At 43.4% G+C, this 18,590-nt stretch overlaps 3 protein-coding genes across 5 annotated transcripts; 2 read left to right on the top strand and 1 right to left on the bottom strand.

The window, feature by feature from the left end:
* Positions 1-134: 134 nt before the first annotated feature.
* Positions 135-5,128, top strand: LOC139413096 (crystallin, zeta (quinone reductase)-like 1). 2 transcript variants are annotated; one of them, XM_071160152.1, is made up of 13 exons: positions 135-343; positions 432-490; positions 619-696; positions 972-1,044; positions 1,160-1,204; positions 1,404-1,472; positions 1,628-1,761; positions 1,933-2,044; positions 2,532-2,630; positions 2,890-3,002; positions 3,346-3,451; positions 3,636-3,681; positions 4,289-5,128. In XM_071160152.1, the coding sequence occupies exons 1-13, from the start codon at positions 256-258 to the stop codon at positions 4,386-4,388; spliced, it is 1,122 nt and encodes a 373-aa protein (XP_071016253.1). In that variant the 5' UTR covers positions 135-255; the 3' UTR covers positions 4,389-5,128. The 2 variants fall into 2 exon arrangements, with proteins under 2 accessions (XP_071016253.1, XP_071016254.1); XM_071160153.1 differs by having other exon boundaries at positions 193-490; positions 4,289-5,125.
* A 96-nt stretch (positions 5,129-5,224) lies between these two features.
* On the bottom strand, positions 5,225-12,877 carry LOC139413095 (SET domain containing 4). 2 transcript variants are annotated; one of them, XM_071160149.1, is made up of 11 exons: positions 12,802-12,877; positions 12,146-12,230; positions 11,964-12,059; positions 11,810-11,847; positions 11,641-11,729; positions 10,842-11,271; positions 9,690-9,864; positions 9,343-9,427; positions 9,162-9,242; positions 7,764-7,887; positions 5,225-7,078 (listed from the first exon to the last, which is right to left on the bottom strand). In XM_071160149.1, exons 2-11 carry the CDS (start codon positions 12,219-12,221, stop codon positions 6,899-6,901), a joined length of 1,374 nt encoding a protein of 457 aa, XP_071016250.1. In that variant the 5' UTR covers positions 12,222-12,230; positions 12,802-12,877; the 3' UTR covers positions 5,225-6,898. The 2 variants fall into 2 exon arrangements, with proteins under 2 accessions (XP_071016250.1, XP_071016249.1); XM_071160148.1 differs by lacking the exon at positions 12,802-12,877 and having other exon boundaries at positions 12,146-12,524.
* LOC139413097 (carbonyl reductase 1) lies at positions 12,848-14,962 on the top strand. The gene is made up of 4 exons (XM_071160154.1): positions 12,848-12,956; positions 13,324-13,605; positions 13,709-13,816; positions 14,127-14,962. Exons 2-4 carry the CDS (start codon positions 13,326-13,328, stop codon positions 14,561-14,563), a joined length of 825 nt encoding a protein of 274 aa, XP_071016255.1. The 5' UTR covers positions 12,848-12,956; positions 13,324-13,325; the 3' UTR covers positions 14,564-14,962.
* The last annotated feature ends 3,628 nt before the right edge of the window (positions 14,963-18,590 follow it).

The following is an 18,590-nucleotide window of genomic DNA, read 5'->3' as shown; positions in this document are numbered from 1 at the left end:
TAATCACAAATAGCAAAAATGTGATGGAAGTGCCCTATTGGACTATCATCGTTGATTGACAATGAATTTTGTGAACGCGATAAATCAAAAGACCAATGGGCAGCTTAAGCCAATCTCGCGGTATTAACATTTTTGGCCGTACAGAGGAACTAAAGGAAAACATACAAATATTTGTTGATGCATGTAGTTAGCTAACTTTCTGCCCATTTTCTTTTAACCGAAGACCGTTAACTAATATAATATGTCCAAAATGACATGTATTTGTTTTGTAAGATATCTGCATACTCATTGACATGGTTTAACAATAATTTTGGCAGCACAAGTTTCTACTTTCATTGCACAGGTAAACAAACAGCATTGCTAGCTAACGTTAGTTGCTCTTATTGCGCGTGAATTTCACCTGCATGCTGACCGTTTTTCCACCATGAAAGGGCTTTACTGTAAACTGGGTGAAACCGCTGCAGATGCGAAATTTGTCGTCCGGGAGACGGTGAGTGCCCAGCATAATAATGTAGCTGTCACTTTAGTCTAGCATGCCAAAAGTTTTCGCAGGAGGGCTCATAACGCTAGTTTGCTGTCTGACAAACTCACTGATTGTCTTTTCAACATGTCACACAGAATGTACCCAGTGCCCTTGGTAGCAACCAGGTCAAAGTGCAAGTGAAGGCATGTGCCCTTAGTCCACTGGATATAAAAGTAAGTGTAAATGTGTGTTATACTCATTGTGTTGTCAATGTTGACTATATAGACCTAGCAATAGCCCTACTGTCTCCGTCATAATGGACAAGATTTACTGTTGTCTCTCTCAATATGCTGCTGAAAATAAGTATCAGCCCCTGTATTTTTTAAATATTGTTTTTAGACCAAAGTATGTGTGTTGCTATAGGATAGGCCTGCCTTATATGACCACACAGCATGTATGGCTGTATGGGCTATTTGTCACATTTCCTTACCCTCTCTCCTCTGGTTAGCTCCACGAGGATCTAAAGTTCCAAAGGGACCTGGTGCCAGTAGGGAGGGAGATTGTTGGGATTGTCCTCCAAGGTAAACAGAATATTCACTAATTGACCTTGTTTATCACTTTGATGTTAATTACACAATGTGCTATATTTTTGGAGCAAACCTTTAATCTTTTGCAATGTTTTTGTCCTGTTTTCAGTTGGGCCTAAGGTGACCTTTTTCCAACCTGATGATGAAGTTGTAGGTAAATGTTACAGGTGGGATCTGAACCTGCTACATAAGGATAAATCATAGAGCTTCAAAACATCCCCTTATTTTGATGATTTTTACATTGTCAACGGCCATGTTCCCGATAACCTATTGAAAGACCCTTTTTATATTTTTGGGGATATGACCATTGTGTATTTATCTAGACTTTGCTTTTCCCTTCTTCCACATGACAGGAATTCTGCCCTTGGATACAGCAATGTCTGGTTTGTGCGATGCCGTTGTCATCAACGAGCATCATCTTGGTATGTTGCACACATCCAAAAGTTACGCAAGAGTACATCTATAGCATCTATTACTATTTGTTGGTACAAATTAACAAAGTAATAAAGGGATTTGTTGGTACAAATTAAGTAATTGTTTCTTCTGCAATAATGAGTGACTTGTGTTTGCTCACCAGTGCAGAAGCCAGAGAAGTTGAGCTGGGTGGAGGCGGCAGGGGCCATTCGGGATGGACTGCGGGCCTATACAGCCCTCCATACCCTAGCCCGTATGGCATCCGGGCACACTCTGCTGGTGCTGGACGGAGCCAGTGTAGGTATTTCCCCATAGTGGCCCCTCATCTGAGCATTCAATGGCACGGTATAAATCCATAGTTGGACATCACAAGAAGATGTCAGCAAAGAATCTTAATAGTAGCACACCATTTCTCTTTAAGAGAACAAGACTACTAACTGCTATTTTGGCTGTGTTTATACCTTTCAGCCCTTTGGAGTTCTGGCCATCCAGCTGGCCCACTACCATGGAGTTAAAGTACTGGCGTCAGCCCTGTCCTCCGAAGACCAGAAGTTCCTGGAGCAGCTTCGGCCCAGCGTCGGTGAGAACAGAGAGGGGGGCGTGTGTGTGTGTGTGTGAGTAGAGTAGCAGTGTCACAGTAGAGAAGGTGTTGGAAGTTGAGGATTGTAAATTAATGCAGCCTGGTAATAACGAATGCGAAGAGACAGCGTTATTATCTGTTACCTAAACCACTCTCATCATGAAAAATACAGTATTAAAGTTCTGACAGCAACACATAGGGCCCGGTTTCTCAGACACAGGTTAAGCATAGTCCCGGACTGAAAAGGGTGCTAGATGGAAATTCACTGGGAAACTGGCCCGTAGTATTTAATCCTAGTCTATGCTCTCTGTTTCCTCTGTCAATTTTCCACTCAAATCACGCATTCTAGGAGTGCGAGAGTCTCTTGTAGGTAGGTCTTGTGTGTGTGTCCTCTTGGAGGGAAATGGAGTACCAAAAATGCTTATTTATTGTTGGTACACTGTTTGGTGTGTAGCCTTCAAAAGGGTTTCCCCTGTCCTGTGTCTAGCCAGGGTGATAGGTGTGTGGGATGCCAAGGTAGACCTGGTGGCTTCTTGTTTGGAAGAGACGGGCGGTCTAGGGGTGGACATTGTCATTGACTCCGGAGGTAAGAAGCCAATGTAGGGCCGTAGGTTGTTGTTATCCATTATGCTCGCTAGATTTATCTAACATGAATCGTAGTGCTGTGAGTGTGTGCTTCTGTGATTTTGTATCTTAACAAAACAGTAAACGTTTGTAACAGGGATAGAAGGAAAATGGATTCACTGTTGAGCCCTGATGTTTTTATACCATTGACACAGGCTTAAGGTGTGTGTGTGTGTGTGTGTGTGTGTGTGTGTGTGTGTGTGTGTATGTGGTCTCTCCAGTGAGATTGCATGAGGAGGAGCCAGAGGCCAGGTGTCTTCTGCCCTACAAGCATGACATCATCACCCTGCTTGGGGTTGGAGGTCACTGGGTTACAACTGAGCAAAACCTGCAGGTATATGGCAGTCAAGTGTTCTATCCATCCATGTTGGATTAGAGTAGCCATTTGGCAGTTCATTTCCACTAGTCATCATATAAAATTTATTCATCACTACTTGTCACACTCATACATACCATGGGTGATCAAAATATTGTTTGTTTGTTACAGCTTATTAATGTGTGGTTTCTGAGAAGTTAAACATACTGCAAAAAAACAGACCATGCTGCCAATGTTATGTTGGGAGTAGTGAAGAGATCTGGTTTAGATGGTGTAATGTGTATTTATGTCTTCCCATTGACGTTGTACACAACGTCTTTGTTTGGGGTTTATCTTAGCTTGTCTCGCTTCTCTTTCTCAGCTGGACCCTCCAGATAGCCGCAGCCTCTTCCTGAAGGCCGCCTCCCTGTCTTTCCTCAACGAGGAAGTGTGGGGGGCATCCAGTGCCCGCCAGGGGAGGTACCTCCGTATCCTTTAGCTTACCCCAGCCCCTCTGGGTCAGCCTCTGGAGGGGGCAGGAATTTTAAAATCTCCTAACTATAATTCATTGAGATGAAAGACATATTGAAATGAAAATCTGATATAAGGGGTTGAGCATGGATAATAGAATTGCTAATATGTTACATGTTAACCTTACATGCTCCTTTTCAGACATCATGAAGGATATAGTGGAGAAGCTTTCCACTGGAACCTTAAGGTACAGAACTGCAATAATGAGTGTGTATGTGCAGTGCAAGTGTGAATAAGCTAGGGCCTCCCGAGTGGCACAGTGGTCTAAGGTACTGCATCGCAGAGCTAGAGGTGTCACTACAGACCCTGGTTCGATCCCAGGCTGTGTAGCAGCCGGCCGCGACCGGGAGACCCATGAGGCGGCGCACAATTGGCCCAGCGTCGTCCGGGTTGGGGGAGGGTTTGGCTGGCCGGGATGTCCTTGTCCCGTCGTGCTCTATCGACTCCTTGTGGCGGGCCGGGCACGTGCACGCTGACTTCGGTCGCCAGCCGTACGGTGTTTCCTCCAACACGTTGATGCGACTGGCTTCCAGTTTAAGCGAGCAGTGTGTCAAGAAGCAGTGCGGCTTGTCAGGGTCGTGTGTCGGAGGACACATGGCTCTCGACCTTCGTCCGTATGGGAGTTGCAGCAATGGGACAAGACTGTACCTACCAATTGGATATCACGAGAGGGGTGAAAAGTAAAAAAATATATATGTTTGAATAAGCATGGTTATACTGCACATTTGTTCTTGGTATGTTGATGAGTTTGTGTTTATCCTGGTGGACAGTACTTTGCCCTCTGTCTTATGCAGGCCCCAGCTAGAGGACCCGGTGCCTTTGTATGATGCCACCGTTTCTATGGAGATGGTGCAAAAGAAACAAGTCCGGAAGAGGTTGGTTATTCAACTCTGAGGCGGACAGACACTCTGGTCCAGCATTCCCCTTGTCAAAGGCAGGCTCCCAAATTCTGCCTCTCATATTTCCTATGTATTTGTGGCCAGCAGTGGTGGAAAAAGTACCCAATTGTCATACTTGAGTAATAGTATAGATGCTGTTAATAGAAAGTGAAAGTCACCCAGTAAAATACTACTTGAGTAAAAGTCTAAAAGTATTTGGTTTTAAATGTACTTAATTATCAAAAGTAAATGTAATTGCTAAAATATACTTAAGTATCAAAAGTAAATTCCTTATATTACATTTAAAGTTTTTAAAATGTAGATAGCCAGGGACACACTCCAGCACTCAGACATTATTTTCAAAAGATGCATGTGTTTAGTGAGTCCGCCAGACCATAGGGAGTAGAGATGACCACGTGTTCTCTTTAAGTGTGTGAATTTCACAATTTTCCTGTCCTGCTAAGCGTTCAAAATGTAACAAGTACTTTTGGTTGGCAGGGAAAATGTATGGAGTAAAAAGTACAATATTTTCTATAGGTATGTAGTGAAAGTAAAAGTTACCCAAAAAACAACTTAAGTAGTACTTTATACCGCTGGTTGCCAGTCATTCCAGTACAATGTAAATATGTGCTAAGAGTCTGTTTCTGAGCTGATCAAAACTTATCAAATGAGATGGATATCTAATAATGTAATTACATTCAACACATTGAGGGTTGTCTTGTTATTAAAAACCTGTGGTTAACCCTCAAGCATGAAGCATTGTAATTCTTTACAGCCTCCAACAGAGCAATGCATGAGTGGCGTTTAGTATGACACACCTTAGCAAATCATTTCGCAACAGAAAACAAAACATCTGTAAAACCTACAAGTTTTATTCCGTTTGGTGCCTTACTGAACATGACCCAGCTTGAAATCTACATGAACTACAACTGCTTTTCGTGTGTCATTTGTGACCAGAGAAATTCTTGCTAAATGATTTAATCTAAGGTGGGGAAACAACAATGTCCTGTTTCTGGAGGCTTTGTGGGATTGGAGAGATACCATTGTCCATCTGTACCGCTCTCTGAGGGCATATCAGAAGTGTTGAGAGACAGGTCACTTCCAAATAGTTTGTCCTTCCAGTCAACGCTCTGTTGTCAAGTGACCCTCACTGTGATTGGCCAGAGTTAACAGGGCTGCATTCAGTACATAACGTAATAGAACGTTCAATTGAACAGAAATCGTGCTGTACTGAACGACCAATTGAAAAAAAACATGGCAGGGTTTGGTTGTGGGTTCAAAATGCACAGCTGTCCTTTTAAATACGTCACTCATTGCTTTAACCCACACCCTGGCAAACCCACCGACTTGCGCAAACGTATTTCAAAGTCTGTTCAAGAACATACAAGACATTTTGGGAAAATGTGTCATTCAATACAAAACGTTCTGCAATGTAGCAAATGTTAACGTACCCCTGATGTCTGAGGTCGTTGACCTATCACTAGACAGGTTTCCATTGACCCAGGTTTATTCAACAAAATCATTGTGGCGTGTAATGGAAACGGCAGATATGAGCCATTTTCTAAAGATGGACCAAAAAAATTCATTTCTAACTTTCTTTTCGACAAATTGACATGAACCGTTTTTTGAACAAGATTGCTGAATACTTTTAGGGTACGTGATCCACTCTACATTTAATATGAAATGCCCACTGCTTACAAAATAAAAATGTTCCATCTATAAAAATAGCACAAGGATTGTCCCGACTTAAGAGTACTTCCCCTTGCTTTTCTGGTTGGCTGAATGCAAGTTTCACCTTCCAATTATTTCAGTGCAAGTTTCAACATGGCACAGACTAGCCTAGGCAGCCGATATTGCCTGCCCAAGGGTGCTAGATCCGAGGCTATACGTTGGCACATGAGAATTATTAGAATATGGCAAATATTAGTCAATTGTTGCCAGGGGCACAACTTTCACTGCGGACATGTCCCCCCCTCCCCCCACATTCTGAAATTGCATTTTTATAATTGGAATGTGATACAAAACGAGGCACCGGTGTGCTTTAGGACCATGCAGATGCCTCTGAGCGGTCAGGTAGGCTGTTTATCCAACTGGATAAAAAAACAAACATTTAATGTCCCCAACACTTCTAAAAACCAAAGTTGTGCCCCTGATTATTGCATTCTATCCATGCTGGCTTTTGTGGACTACCTGAGACAAACAGGTAGGTGGGAGGGCATACAGGCTGCTATTGTTTTTGTTGTAAATTGTTTTTTAGGTGAGATGTCATTACGTCCAGCTGCTTTTAATCTACAAAATAGTTCAATGGAAATGCACCCTAGTAGGCAATTGTCGCATCTATTTTCTATGCAAACATTAAAAAATGTTGCCCCAAAAAATAAATCACTGGACAAGTTAATGGAAACATAACTAGTGACAGTGCCCTTTTTGCTGGGACACTTCATTGCACTGATAATGAAACAGACATGGTTGTCTCATAGAAGCATAGCCAGTGATGGATAAATGAAGTGACCGGTTCTGGAACATCTAAGTTGTGCATGCTGCTCTAAGTTGTGCATGCTGTCTGCTTGGCAACAATTGTTTCTGAAGACCCTGCAGCATTTCCTGGTTAAGACCCAGAATTCCTTGCTCCTCTCGACGTAGACATTCCACAACAGCTAGCTGCTCCTTGAGAGACACGTCTGCCCTCTCTGTTAGTTGGGATATCTGGAAAAAGAGGATAAAGCCTCAACACAATTTCAGAACAAACTCTTTGTAAGATCCTAGAATCAGCACATCAGCAAAATCCTAAATAAGTTTGCTCCACTCTACGTCTGTAGGTGCAAGTATCTGTTAAAGTGGCCAATGGAGAATAACTGAAACCAATTAAACTTGAATGTTATGGATATAGCCATGGGTATCAAGTGCAACTCACAACTACGGTACCTTGTCTTCATGATTTTCTTCGCTATTCTGCTTTTGTGCTTTTCTGTATCTGTTCTCCGCATTTCTTTCCTGCTCTCGATTGGTCTGTATTCATTTTTGTCCTCTGCTCCTGAATTCTGTTTTTGTCTCCGACTTTCCTATATCCCACCTCTGTCAGTCTTCTTCATTAGTTTTTGTCCTTCTCTAATCTTCATCCTACCTCAAGAGGCTTCAAGTGATCAGCACTATACATACTGCCTTTTTGTTAAGGGTGACAGAGTTTACAACTATTATTTCTATTATATATTGACCTCAAGTTCTTGGTAATCCTGTCACCTGAGGACCATTTTTCCTGCCATTAGACCGACATCTCTTGGCTTAAGTCACCCCCCCATACTTTTTCATGACACGTTTTGAGCGTCTATGGGTTTGCTTTTGGCTTTTTCTATTTTGGATTTAAATTTCAGGTCTCTTTTTCCTACGGTACCTTGTTCAGAGCTCTAGTGTTGTCAACCATCAGGTAGTGACAAAGTCTAAGGGCTGCATCGACACTCCACTCCTCTCTGTCCTGGCTCACCCCCGCCCCCAAGATGACACTCTTCCAGAAAGGGCTGAAAGACACATTCACACACTTCAAAATCATTCCAAATTTTAGCAATTTTGAGCTGCGATTGGTACACACATTTCTGGACTTTTATATTTAAATACACTACATGGCCAAATTAGTGGATTTGACCATTTCAGCCACACCCGTTGGTGACAAGTGTATACAGTTTAGCACACAGCCATGCAATCACCATAGACAAACATTGGCAGTAGAATGGCCCATACTGAAGAGCTCAGTGACTTTCAACATGGTACTGTCATAGGATGCCACCTTTCCAACAAGTCAGTTTGTCAAATTTCTGCCCTGTTAGAGCTGCCCCAGTAACTAAATGCTGTTATTGTGACGCTCACTGCCATTGGATTCTGGACAGTGGAAACAAGTTGTCTGAAGTGATGAATCACACATCACCATCTGGCAGTTCGGTAGACGAATCTGGGTTTGGGAGATGCCAGGAGAATGCTACCTGCCTGAATGCATAGTGCCAACTGGGGCTGTTTTTCATGGTTTCATAGGCCCAATAGTTACAGTAAAGGGAAAGCTTAAAATCTTAACAATGACCTTCTAGACTATTCTGTGCTTTCAAATTTGTGTCAACAGTTTTTGGAGAAGGTCCTTTACTGTTTCAGCATGACAAAGCAAGGTCCATACAGAAATGGTTTGTCGAGATCGTTGTGGAAGGACTTGACTGGCCTGCACAGAGCCCTGACCTCAACCCCATCGAACACCTTTGGGCTGATTAAGAACACTAACTGCGAGCCAGGCCTAATCGCCCAACATCAGTGCCCGACCTCACTAATGCGCGCAGCTGAATGGAAGCCAGTCCCCGCAGCAATGTTCCAACATTGAATGGAAAGCCTTCCCATAAGAGTAGAAGCTGTTTATAGCAGCAAAGGGAGGGACCAACTCCATATTAATGCCCATGATTTTGGAATGAGATGTTCGACGAGCATGTGTCCACACCCATTGATTCTTTATAAATGCCTCATGAGCTTAATTCAATGGTTGTACCCCATCAGAACTAAATATAAGCTTGTTTTCTTACTCCACTGTTTGTAAACAATGTAATTGTAAAACACTATAGCCTCAACATGGTTTTAATATCATGGATGGTCAGTTCTTGGATCCTATTTGTTAGATTTCTCCAGCCCCACCCCTCAGCTGTTTACCCAAGCAGTGGTGGGGGCGTGACCGCTTTGTTATTATTTGAACTGCAGATTGCCCCTTTAAGAATGTTTTGCAGCTGCTGTTGTGTTAAAACTGAAAGATTATATTTCTTACTATTGTTCTGTCTTAAGTGACAGCAGCCTGAGGGCGGTCATCAGTCTCCAGGACGGCCCATCCAAACTAAGAGTCAAGTTTCTGTTTTAGAGAGAGAGAGAGAGCGCATGTGAACTCATGGTACTGTAAATACTGGTATCTGTACGAGACAGCAGTAAGTTGTAATGCTGATAACACTTACGCTAAAAAGTCATTTTTCTTCAGGAAGAGTAGCTTCTGTGCCAGCTGATTTATGTCTGTTATACAGACGCACTGTTGAAGGATAACTGGAAAACACACGAATAACAAGTCAATTGGCTCTATTGCTTGGAAATTGGGATAGGGACAGTGTAATAAATGCATACTAAATATTACAGCAAACATAAGGCCAAACTAACTTGAGGTGCGAGCTCTGACTTTTGCGTACATCATGCATTGATGTCAATGGAGTGCAGAACTCAAGTTAGGATTGAGACCATGAACATATAATCGTTGCTGAAAAGAACGGGTCAGTGTACCGTTTTATCCCACTAAGCTAGCCCTCCTTACCTTGGTCCACATACACCACACTGTGAGGGTTTCCAGGAGCAACAAACCCATACTCTAACAGGAGACGTTGGTTGTCATGGGGACCGTAGCAGATAAAAGCCTGCTGGAATCTCTTGCAGCCTTGGATGCTACGGATCTCATAGCACCTGCTCACATGGCTGAAGCTCGCCTTGACCTGAGGACATAGTACATTTGGATACTTCACTCTGATACCTTCAATTTGAACTGTCACCAGACAGAGAAGTCATATATATATATATATATATGAATATGCAGGCCATGGAAGAACTGGGACATTTTCATCTTTCAGCAATTGTGTACATATCCTTGCGACGACATAGGGTCATGCATTATCATGCTGAAATATGAGGTGATGGCGGAGGATGAATGGCAAGACAATGGGCCTCAGGATCTCGTAACGGTAGCTCTGTGCATTGAAATTGCCATCAATAAAATGCAATTGTGTTTGTTGTCCCTAGCTTATGCTTGCCCATATCATAACCCCACCGCCACCGAGGGACATTCTGTTTACAACGTTGGCATCAGCAAACTGCTTGCCCACATGACGCCATACACGTGGTTTGTGATTGTGAGGCCGGTTGGACGTACTACCAAATTCTCTAAAACAACGTTAGAGGCTGCTAAATGAACATTCAATTCTCTGACAACAGCTCTGGTGGACATTCCTGCAGTCAGCATGCCAATGGCACACTCCCTCAAAACTTGAGACATCTTTGGCATTGTGTTGTGTGACAAAACTGCATATTTTAGAGTGGCCTTTTATTGTCCCCAGCACAAGGTGAACCTGTGTAATGATCATGCTGTTCAATCAGCTTCTTGATATGCCACACCTGTCAGGTGGATGGACTATCTTGGCAAAGGAAAAATGCTCACTAGCAGGGCATGTAAACACATTTGTGCACAAAATTTGAGACCAATAAGCTTTGTGCATTTGGAATGTTTTGGGGATCTTATTTCAGCTCATGAAACATGGGACCAACACTTTACATGTTGCGTTTATATTTTTTGGAATCTAAACGGAATATTGTTCCATTTCACTGCTGTTTCACTGAGCAGAATTCAGTTTGGATTCCAGGTTAGTAATGACTAAGTTGTGTGTTCCTACATTATAGGTGCACTCACTGCTCTCACCTGTATGGCTGGGCAGTGGTTGAGCAGGTCCAGGTAGGGGGCTAAGGCATACACATTTCTCTCCCTGGACATGTAGGGGGTGTGTTGGTGCTCCATGTACACAGTGCGCGTGTTCACACTGCACCATGCCCAGCGCAGTGCATCATACGTGAACACACTCTCCACGGGCTGACTGAAGAGAGGCTGGAGGGAGCTGAAGAAGTCCAACGAAGAGGAGTGCAGCTCCTGAACCATGGCTCTCTGCTCCAGGGCCTTCCCACTCAGACTCCCCGGCAGCAGGTCGATGACCTCATCTGAGAAGTAAGCAGGGCACGTGTATTTTTGGGGCAGGACGTCGATGTAGGGCTTCCATTCTGCACGTTGGCCAAAATGTCTCTCAGAGATGAGGAAAGCACAGAGGGCTAAGAGAGGAGACACAGGCGGTTTCCATCTAGGAGAGGATTTAATTAAACATGTCAACAAACTAGAAATATAAATGTATCTTTTTTTAACCAGAGTTTTGTATTTGAACTTGATCAAGTTCTCAGCAGAGAACATTTTAAATGGAACCCGTTAACTCTAAACTCTGCAACGTGATGTAAAAGCTGTCGAGTTCCGTTTAGTTCTGAAATGGAAGTTGGAGTTAATTATTTTGAAGCAGGGTAGCAGAGCGAAATGCCTATTAACTACAACTTCCGTTTAAGAGCAGTTTTTACGTCAAGTTGCAGAGCATTGAGTAAACGGTTTACACCGCAAAAATGTCTCTACTGTGTGTGACTAATGAATACACCCCTGGTGTGTGATGCTGTTTGTATGTTACCTTTCTATGTATTCACCAATGTAGCTCCTTAGAACAGTAGAGGTAGTTAAAAGGCATTTTTCTGGTAAGGAGATCACCAAATCCTCAGCCTAAAGTCAATCATAACAAGAGTTTGAAGGCGTACTGGAACCAAATTGGTATTTTAAGTAAAGACAGGTTTTCTCATAACCTTGATAGGCTGTAAAGTCATCAGTCCACGTCCCGTGTCTGTAAAGAAAAATAAGACAAAGCTGCTGGTCAGAAATGTATGAAGAATAGAAGACAACCCTGTATCCAGAATGTATGGCGATTTGGCATGCATCTTGGCTCTGAAGGATTTCTACCTGAGAAGTGTGCAGGTACTAGAAGCTTGGAGCTGAAGCCTCTCTGTTGCAGCCATCTTCTTAGAGCCACAAACTGTGGTTCATGAGATAGTGTCACTGGAGAGGTAACAAATAGCACAAGGTAAGGCTAAGAAACATGAACCCAATTTGAGAATTGAGGTTGTGACAGTAATGATTTGCACCAGACTGAACAGTTGTTTCTCTGCACTCCCGTTGCCTCTTCTTTCTCGCCCTTCTCCCATGTTGCTTCCTCGTCATGTTGATGGGCTTTGATGGGAAATCAGATCCATAGACATTCGTATTAACTGGCAAACTCCGTGTTCTAATGTTGATAATAATCTCATTCATGCCTCACTGTCATGGTTATGTTGTTTAACTGTAAACATGTAGGTTTGATGTTCGTGGGTAGCTAATGCTGTTGCTAAACCCGTTTTGACATTAGTAATATATAACGTTAGTATATCATATGTCCAAGAAATAAACGACCGGCTAGCTAACCTAACTACTTTTGCGTTTATCCAACTGTTTGACCAAGCAAGCAGCATGTGGTCATGGCTAGAGGAGATGCAGTTTGTCAAATTTAGGTCTAAAGGTGGGTTTTTTTCTTATTTTTGAGTGCATTTTAGCTAACCGTTTTCCTAACCTTAACCTAATCGTCCTAACCTGCAGCGTAAACTGCTACGAGAAGTCAATTCTGATACAAACTGCATCCCATCTAGTCAAAACCAGTGGCGTCACAAGTATCTCTCAGTGGGCTCTCTCTATCCGTCTATTGAAGTATGTTAAAATACAGTTATAATTGTGTAAAAAATGATTTTGTAATTCAGCGCATGCTCACCCGGATCTACATTTTAGTTTGTTATTCCGGTTCTGCGCAGTAGGCTGTTATTGTTACGGAAGCCAGGAAGTAGACTGAAGCGTGTCAACCTCAGTGGTTTGAAGCCAGTTCTGTGACAGTATTGTACGACACGTCAAGAGTACCCCCACTCTAAAGTAAGTACATCAAAACTGCTGTACCATCGACTAATTTAACTGCTTCTGTTTTAGAGTAGTCACTTGAATTTAGAACACAACTAACTAACGTTAGCAAATTAGAACATATCGCTAGTTTGAGCAGCAAAGCGCTCTAGAGTTGTCAGTCAGAAAATGGTTCTCTGCCTGGAGAGTATTCATTAGTCGGATTCCATTGCAAAAATGTTTTGCCATGGAAACCGTGTAGCTACGACAAACGAAAAACGTTTTGCAACGCAAACGAGAGTTTCTATTGGACAAATCCAAGTCCTCATAACGTTTTTCAACGGAATCTGGCTAATGAATACACCTCTGGTATAATCTAATTCTCTCGAACTTTGCATTTCAGGTATGCCAAAAGTTGCACTGGTGACTGGTTCCAATAAGGGGATTGGATTTGCAATTGTGCGGTCGCTTTGCAAGCAATTCAATGGTGATGTTTTCCTCAGTGGCCGGGATGCTGGCCGTGGCACAGCGGCTGTGGAGAGCCTGAATTCTGAAGGGCTGAAACCCCTCTTCCAACAGCTTGACATCGACAACCCAGAAAGTGTGCGGGCGGCCCGAGATTTCTTCAATGAGAAATACGGTGGCCTTGATGTGCTCATTAACAATGCTGGGATTGCCTTTAAAAGTATGGAAATAAGTTGATCAAATGTAATAGCTACTATGATTGGCCATAATGATGCTATATGATGCCCCTTTGATCTGAGAGACGACTGATGTTTATTTTACAGATGCTGATACTACACCCTTTGGAACCCAAGCTGAGGTGACTCTCAAAACAAACTTCTTTGCCACAAGAGACATGTGCAATGAGTTTCTCCCCATCATCAAACCAGGAGGTAATACTGTTAGAACAAGCCAACTGACAGCTGGAACTGATGCATAGCAATAGATTTTAGAGCCTATCCCCTGGAACAGAGGGACCTTTTATGATCACACATCATTGTGTTTTATCACTTTCAGAACAATGATGTCCTATGACCATACACAATCTAGGACCCTGTGTTTTTCCTGTGCCACAGAACCTCACAACCACATTACCTGCCCTCTCTCATGGTCGTAGGGTTATTTTGCTGTGTCAATTGGCAGTAGATACCGTAACTGTTTATTTTACTAACAACACAGTTGTTTGTGTCTCTCTGTCCTCAGGGAGGGTGGTGAACGTGTCTAGTGTTATGAGCTCCATCGCCCTGAACCGCTGCAGCCCTGAACTCCAGGCCCGGTTCCGCAGCAATGACATCACAGAGGAGGAGCTGGTGGGGCTGATGGAGAGGTTTGTCCAGGAGGCCCAGGCAGGGGCGCACTCCCAGGGTGGCTGGCCCGACACAGCCTACGGGGTGTCCAAAACAGGCCTCACCGTGCTCTCCAGGATCCACGCCCGCAAGCTGAGGCATGAGAGACCAGCTGACCAGATCCTTCTGAATGCGTGCTGCCCGGGCTGGGTGAGGACCGATATGGCTGGGCCCACCGCCACCAAGTCACCTGACGAGGGCGCCATCACCCCCGTTTACCTGGCCCTGCTTCCTGCGGGGGCTGGGGAGCCGCAGGGACAGTTTGTGATGGACAAGAAGGTCCATCCGTGGTGAGGATTAGGTTATCGAGTAATGTGTGTATTCTGGAGGGGTTTAGAGTCTGGTTCTTATCTGTGGGAATGTGGGTTAAATGCACTGTATACATTGGAAAGGACAACATCACAGGAAAATGCAGGAATGTTGATTTTTGGTAACACATGTGCAAGCCCAGGTGTGTGTTTGTTGTTTATCCAATCTCACTCTAATAGTGTTTTTCAGGAATTAACCATGTTTTTAGCACCTACGTATGATATTGTATTCAACATTTTACAAACAACTTATTTTCACATAATCAGGTGGGCTCTGTTTAGCAAAAAAAATAGTTTAGCATGTTTTGGCATTGTGTCACATATCAGTTTGCAAACAATGTAATTTCATAATAATTTAGTTAATAAAGCTGCATATAAACTTTGTCTTTTTTTTGCTTTCTTTAGTAAGGCAGCTCCAAGATGCAGGTGTTTCAGCCTAGCTCAGTGCTTTCTGTGGTGCTAGGGCAGGCAGCGGAAAATATGGAGCGTAGGGGGTTGGTAATGTTCTCTAGTTGCACCGTGATTGGCTCCGTGTTATAAAAATGTTGAAACTGGTGTAAAACAAAGTAAAAAGACTCAAAAACAAAACAGGTAGGTCAGGATTTTACAACTCGATGTTAGATGGTTCTGCACCATTAAAGTAGTCTGGGCCAGGATAAACTGTATACCAAGGTTTGTTTTTCTTAAATTGTCACATAATGGCTCGAAGCCCGTAAACAAAAGGGACACAACATAAGGAATAACAAAAATATATTTAATAACTGAAGTAACCTATAACCTATAAAGTTCTGGGACACTGTAAAGGCCATGGAGAATAAGAACACCTCCTCCCAGCTGCCCACTGCACTGAAGATAGGAAACACTGTCACCACTGATAAATCCACCATAATTGAGAATTGCAATAAGCATTTTTCTACGGCTGGCCATGCTTTCCACCTGGCTACTCCTACCCCGGTCAACAGCACTGCACCCCCACAGCAACTCGCCCAAGCCTTCCCCATTTCTCCTTCTCCCAAATCCGTTCAGCTGATGTTCTGAATGAGCTGCAAAATCTGGACCCCTACAAATCAGCCGGGCTAGACAATCTGGACCCTTTCTTTCTAAAATTATCTGCCGAAATTGTTGCCACCCTATTACTAGCCTGTTCAACCTCTCTTTCGTGTCGTCTGAGATTCCCAAAGATTGGAAAGCAGCTGCGGTCATCCCCCTCTTCAAAGGGGGGGACACTCTTGACCCAAACTGCTACAGACCTATATCTATCCTACCATGCCTTTTTAAGGTCTTCGAAAGCCAAGTCAACAAACAGATTACCGACCATTTCGAATCTCACCATACCTTCTCTGCTATGCAATCTGGTTTCAGAGCTGGTCATGGGTGCACCTCAGCCACGCTCAAGGTCCTAAATGATATCTTAACCGCCATCGATAAGAAACATTACTGTGCAGCCGTATTCATTGATCTGGCCAAGGCTTTCGACTCTTGTCAATCACCACATCCTCATTGGCAGACTCGACAGCCTTGGTTTCTCAAATTATTGCCTTGCCTGGTTCACCAACTACTTCTCTGATAGAGTTCAGTGTGTCAAATCGGAGGGTCTGCTGTCCGGACCTCTGGCAGTCTCTATGGGGGTGCCACAGGGTTCAATTCTTGGACCGACTCTCTTCTCTGTATACATCAATGAGGTCGCTCTTGCTGCTGGTGAGTCTCTGATCCACCTCTACGCAGACGACACCATTCTGTATACTTCTGGCCCTTCTTTGGACACTGTGTTAACAACCCTCCAGGCAAGCTTCAATGCCATACAACTCTCCTTCCGTGGCCTCCAATTGCTCTTAAATACAAGTAAAACTAAATGCATGCTCTTCAACCGATCGCTACCTGCACCTACCCGCCTGTCCAACATCACTACTCTGGACGGCTCTGACTTAGAATATGTGGACAACTACAAATACTTAGGTGTCTGGTTAGACTGTAAACTCTCCTTCCAGACCCATATCAAACATCTCCAATCCAAAGTTAAATCTAGAATTGGCTTCCTATTTCGCAACGAAGTATCCTTCACTCCTGCTGCCAAACATACCCTTGTAAAACTGACCATCCTACCAATTCTCGACTTCGGCGATGTCATTTACAAAATAGCCTCCAATACCCTACTCAACAAATTGGATGCAGTCTATCACAGTGCAATCCGTTTTGTCACCAAAGCCCCATATACTACCCACCATTGCGACCTGTACGCTCTCGTTGGCTGGCCCTCGCTTCATACTCGTCGCCAAACCCACTGGCTCCATGTCATCTACAAGACCCTGCTAGGTAAAGTCCCCCCTTATCTCAGCTCGCTGGTCACCATAGCATCTCCCAACTGTAGCACACGCTCCAGCAGGTATATCTCTCTAGTCACCCCCAAAACCAATTCTTTCTTTGGCCGCCTCTCCTTCCAGTTCTCTGCTGCCAATGACTGGAACGAACTACAAAAATCTCTGAAACTGGAAACACTTATCTCCCTCACTAGCTTTAAGCACCAGCTGTCAGAGCAGCTCACAGATTACTGTGCCTGTACATAGCCCACCTATAATTTAGCCCAAACAACTACCTCTTTCCCTACTGTATTTATTTTATTTATTTATTTATTTTGCTCCTTTGCACCCCATTATTTTTATTTCTACTTTGCACATTCTTCCACTGCAAATCTACCATTCCAGTGTTTTACTTGCTATATTATATTTACTTTGCCACCATGGCCTTTTTTTTGCCTTCACCTCCCTTATCTCACCTCATTTGCTCTCATCGTATATAGACTTGTTTCTACTGTATTATTGACTGTATGTTTGTTTTACTCCATGTGTAACTCTGTCGTTTTATGTGTCAAACTGCTTTGCTTTATCTTGGCCAGGTCGCAATTGTAAATGAGAACTTGTTCTCAACTTGCCTACCTGGTTAAATAAAGGTGAAAATAAAAAATATACAATGGTGTATGTAGCCAGTAGTGTAAGTGAGTGTTTTCATGCATAGATGTGATAATGAGTGGTGTTGAAAGGTGCCCAAGCAACCAATCCAATCAACAATGTGTCTGCATGGAGAAAGCCTCCTCAATGAATGGGAAAGAGGTGTATTTATCCCAGAATTCACCTGGGCCCAGGTGTGTCCCATTTCGCTGACGACCCTCCTGGCTCCGCCCACCGACAGCCTATTAAGGAAAACAAGAGCAAAGAGAATTCGACAGATGGTCGTCACAACAACCATTACAACTTCAGCTAACTTTAGCCACCACTAGCTAACAATCAATATACAGTGGGGCAAAAAAGTATTTAGTCAGCCACCAATTGTGCAAGTTCTCCCACTTAAAAAGATGAGGCCTGTAATTTTCATCATAGGTACACTTCAACTATGACAGACAAAATGAGGGGGAAAAAATCCAGAAAATCACATTGTAGGATTTTTAATGAATGTATTTGCAAATTATGTTGGAAAACTTTTGTTATTGACAAAATACTTATTTATCTCAATACTTATGTTGTATACCCTTTGGCAATGACAGAGGTCAAACGTTTTCTGTAAGTCTTCACAAGGTTTTCACACACTGTTGCTGGTATTTTGGCCCATTCCTCCATGCAGCTCTCCTCTAGAGCAGTGATGTTTTGGGGCTGTTGCTGGGCAACACAGACTTTCAACTCCCTTGAGATCTGGAGACTGGCTAGGCCACTCCAGGACCTTGAAATGCTTCTCACGAAGCCACTCCTTCGTTGCCTGGGCGGTGTGTTTGGGATCATTGTCATGCTGAAAGACCCAGCCATGTTTCATGGGGGGGGGCATGTATTTGGGTAATATGAGATTCCCTGTGAGAGCCTTCATGCCCAAACGGGGGAGTATTACAGTATGAGCAGGCTGAATCTAAAAGCTGCAATTGTGGTGAACATGGACCCACATACCTGAAGGAGACAGAGGTGTCAAGAATAAGGGCTGCTATCCAGAGGCGGTGAGAGTGGAAGAAAAGGAGTGAAGTTGAAGAAGTA

Source organism: Oncorhynchus clarkii, chromosome 7, assembly GCF_045791955.1.
Source record: "Oncorhynchus clarkii lewisi isolate Uvic-CL-2024 chromosome 7, UVic_Ocla_1.0, whole genome shotgun sequence".
Taxonomy (NCBI): domain Eukaryota; kingdom Metazoa; phylum Chordata; class Actinopteri; order Salmoniformes; family Salmonidae; genus Oncorhynchus; species Oncorhynchus clarkii.
This window is presented reverse-complemented; position numbering and strand designations above follow the sequence as displayed.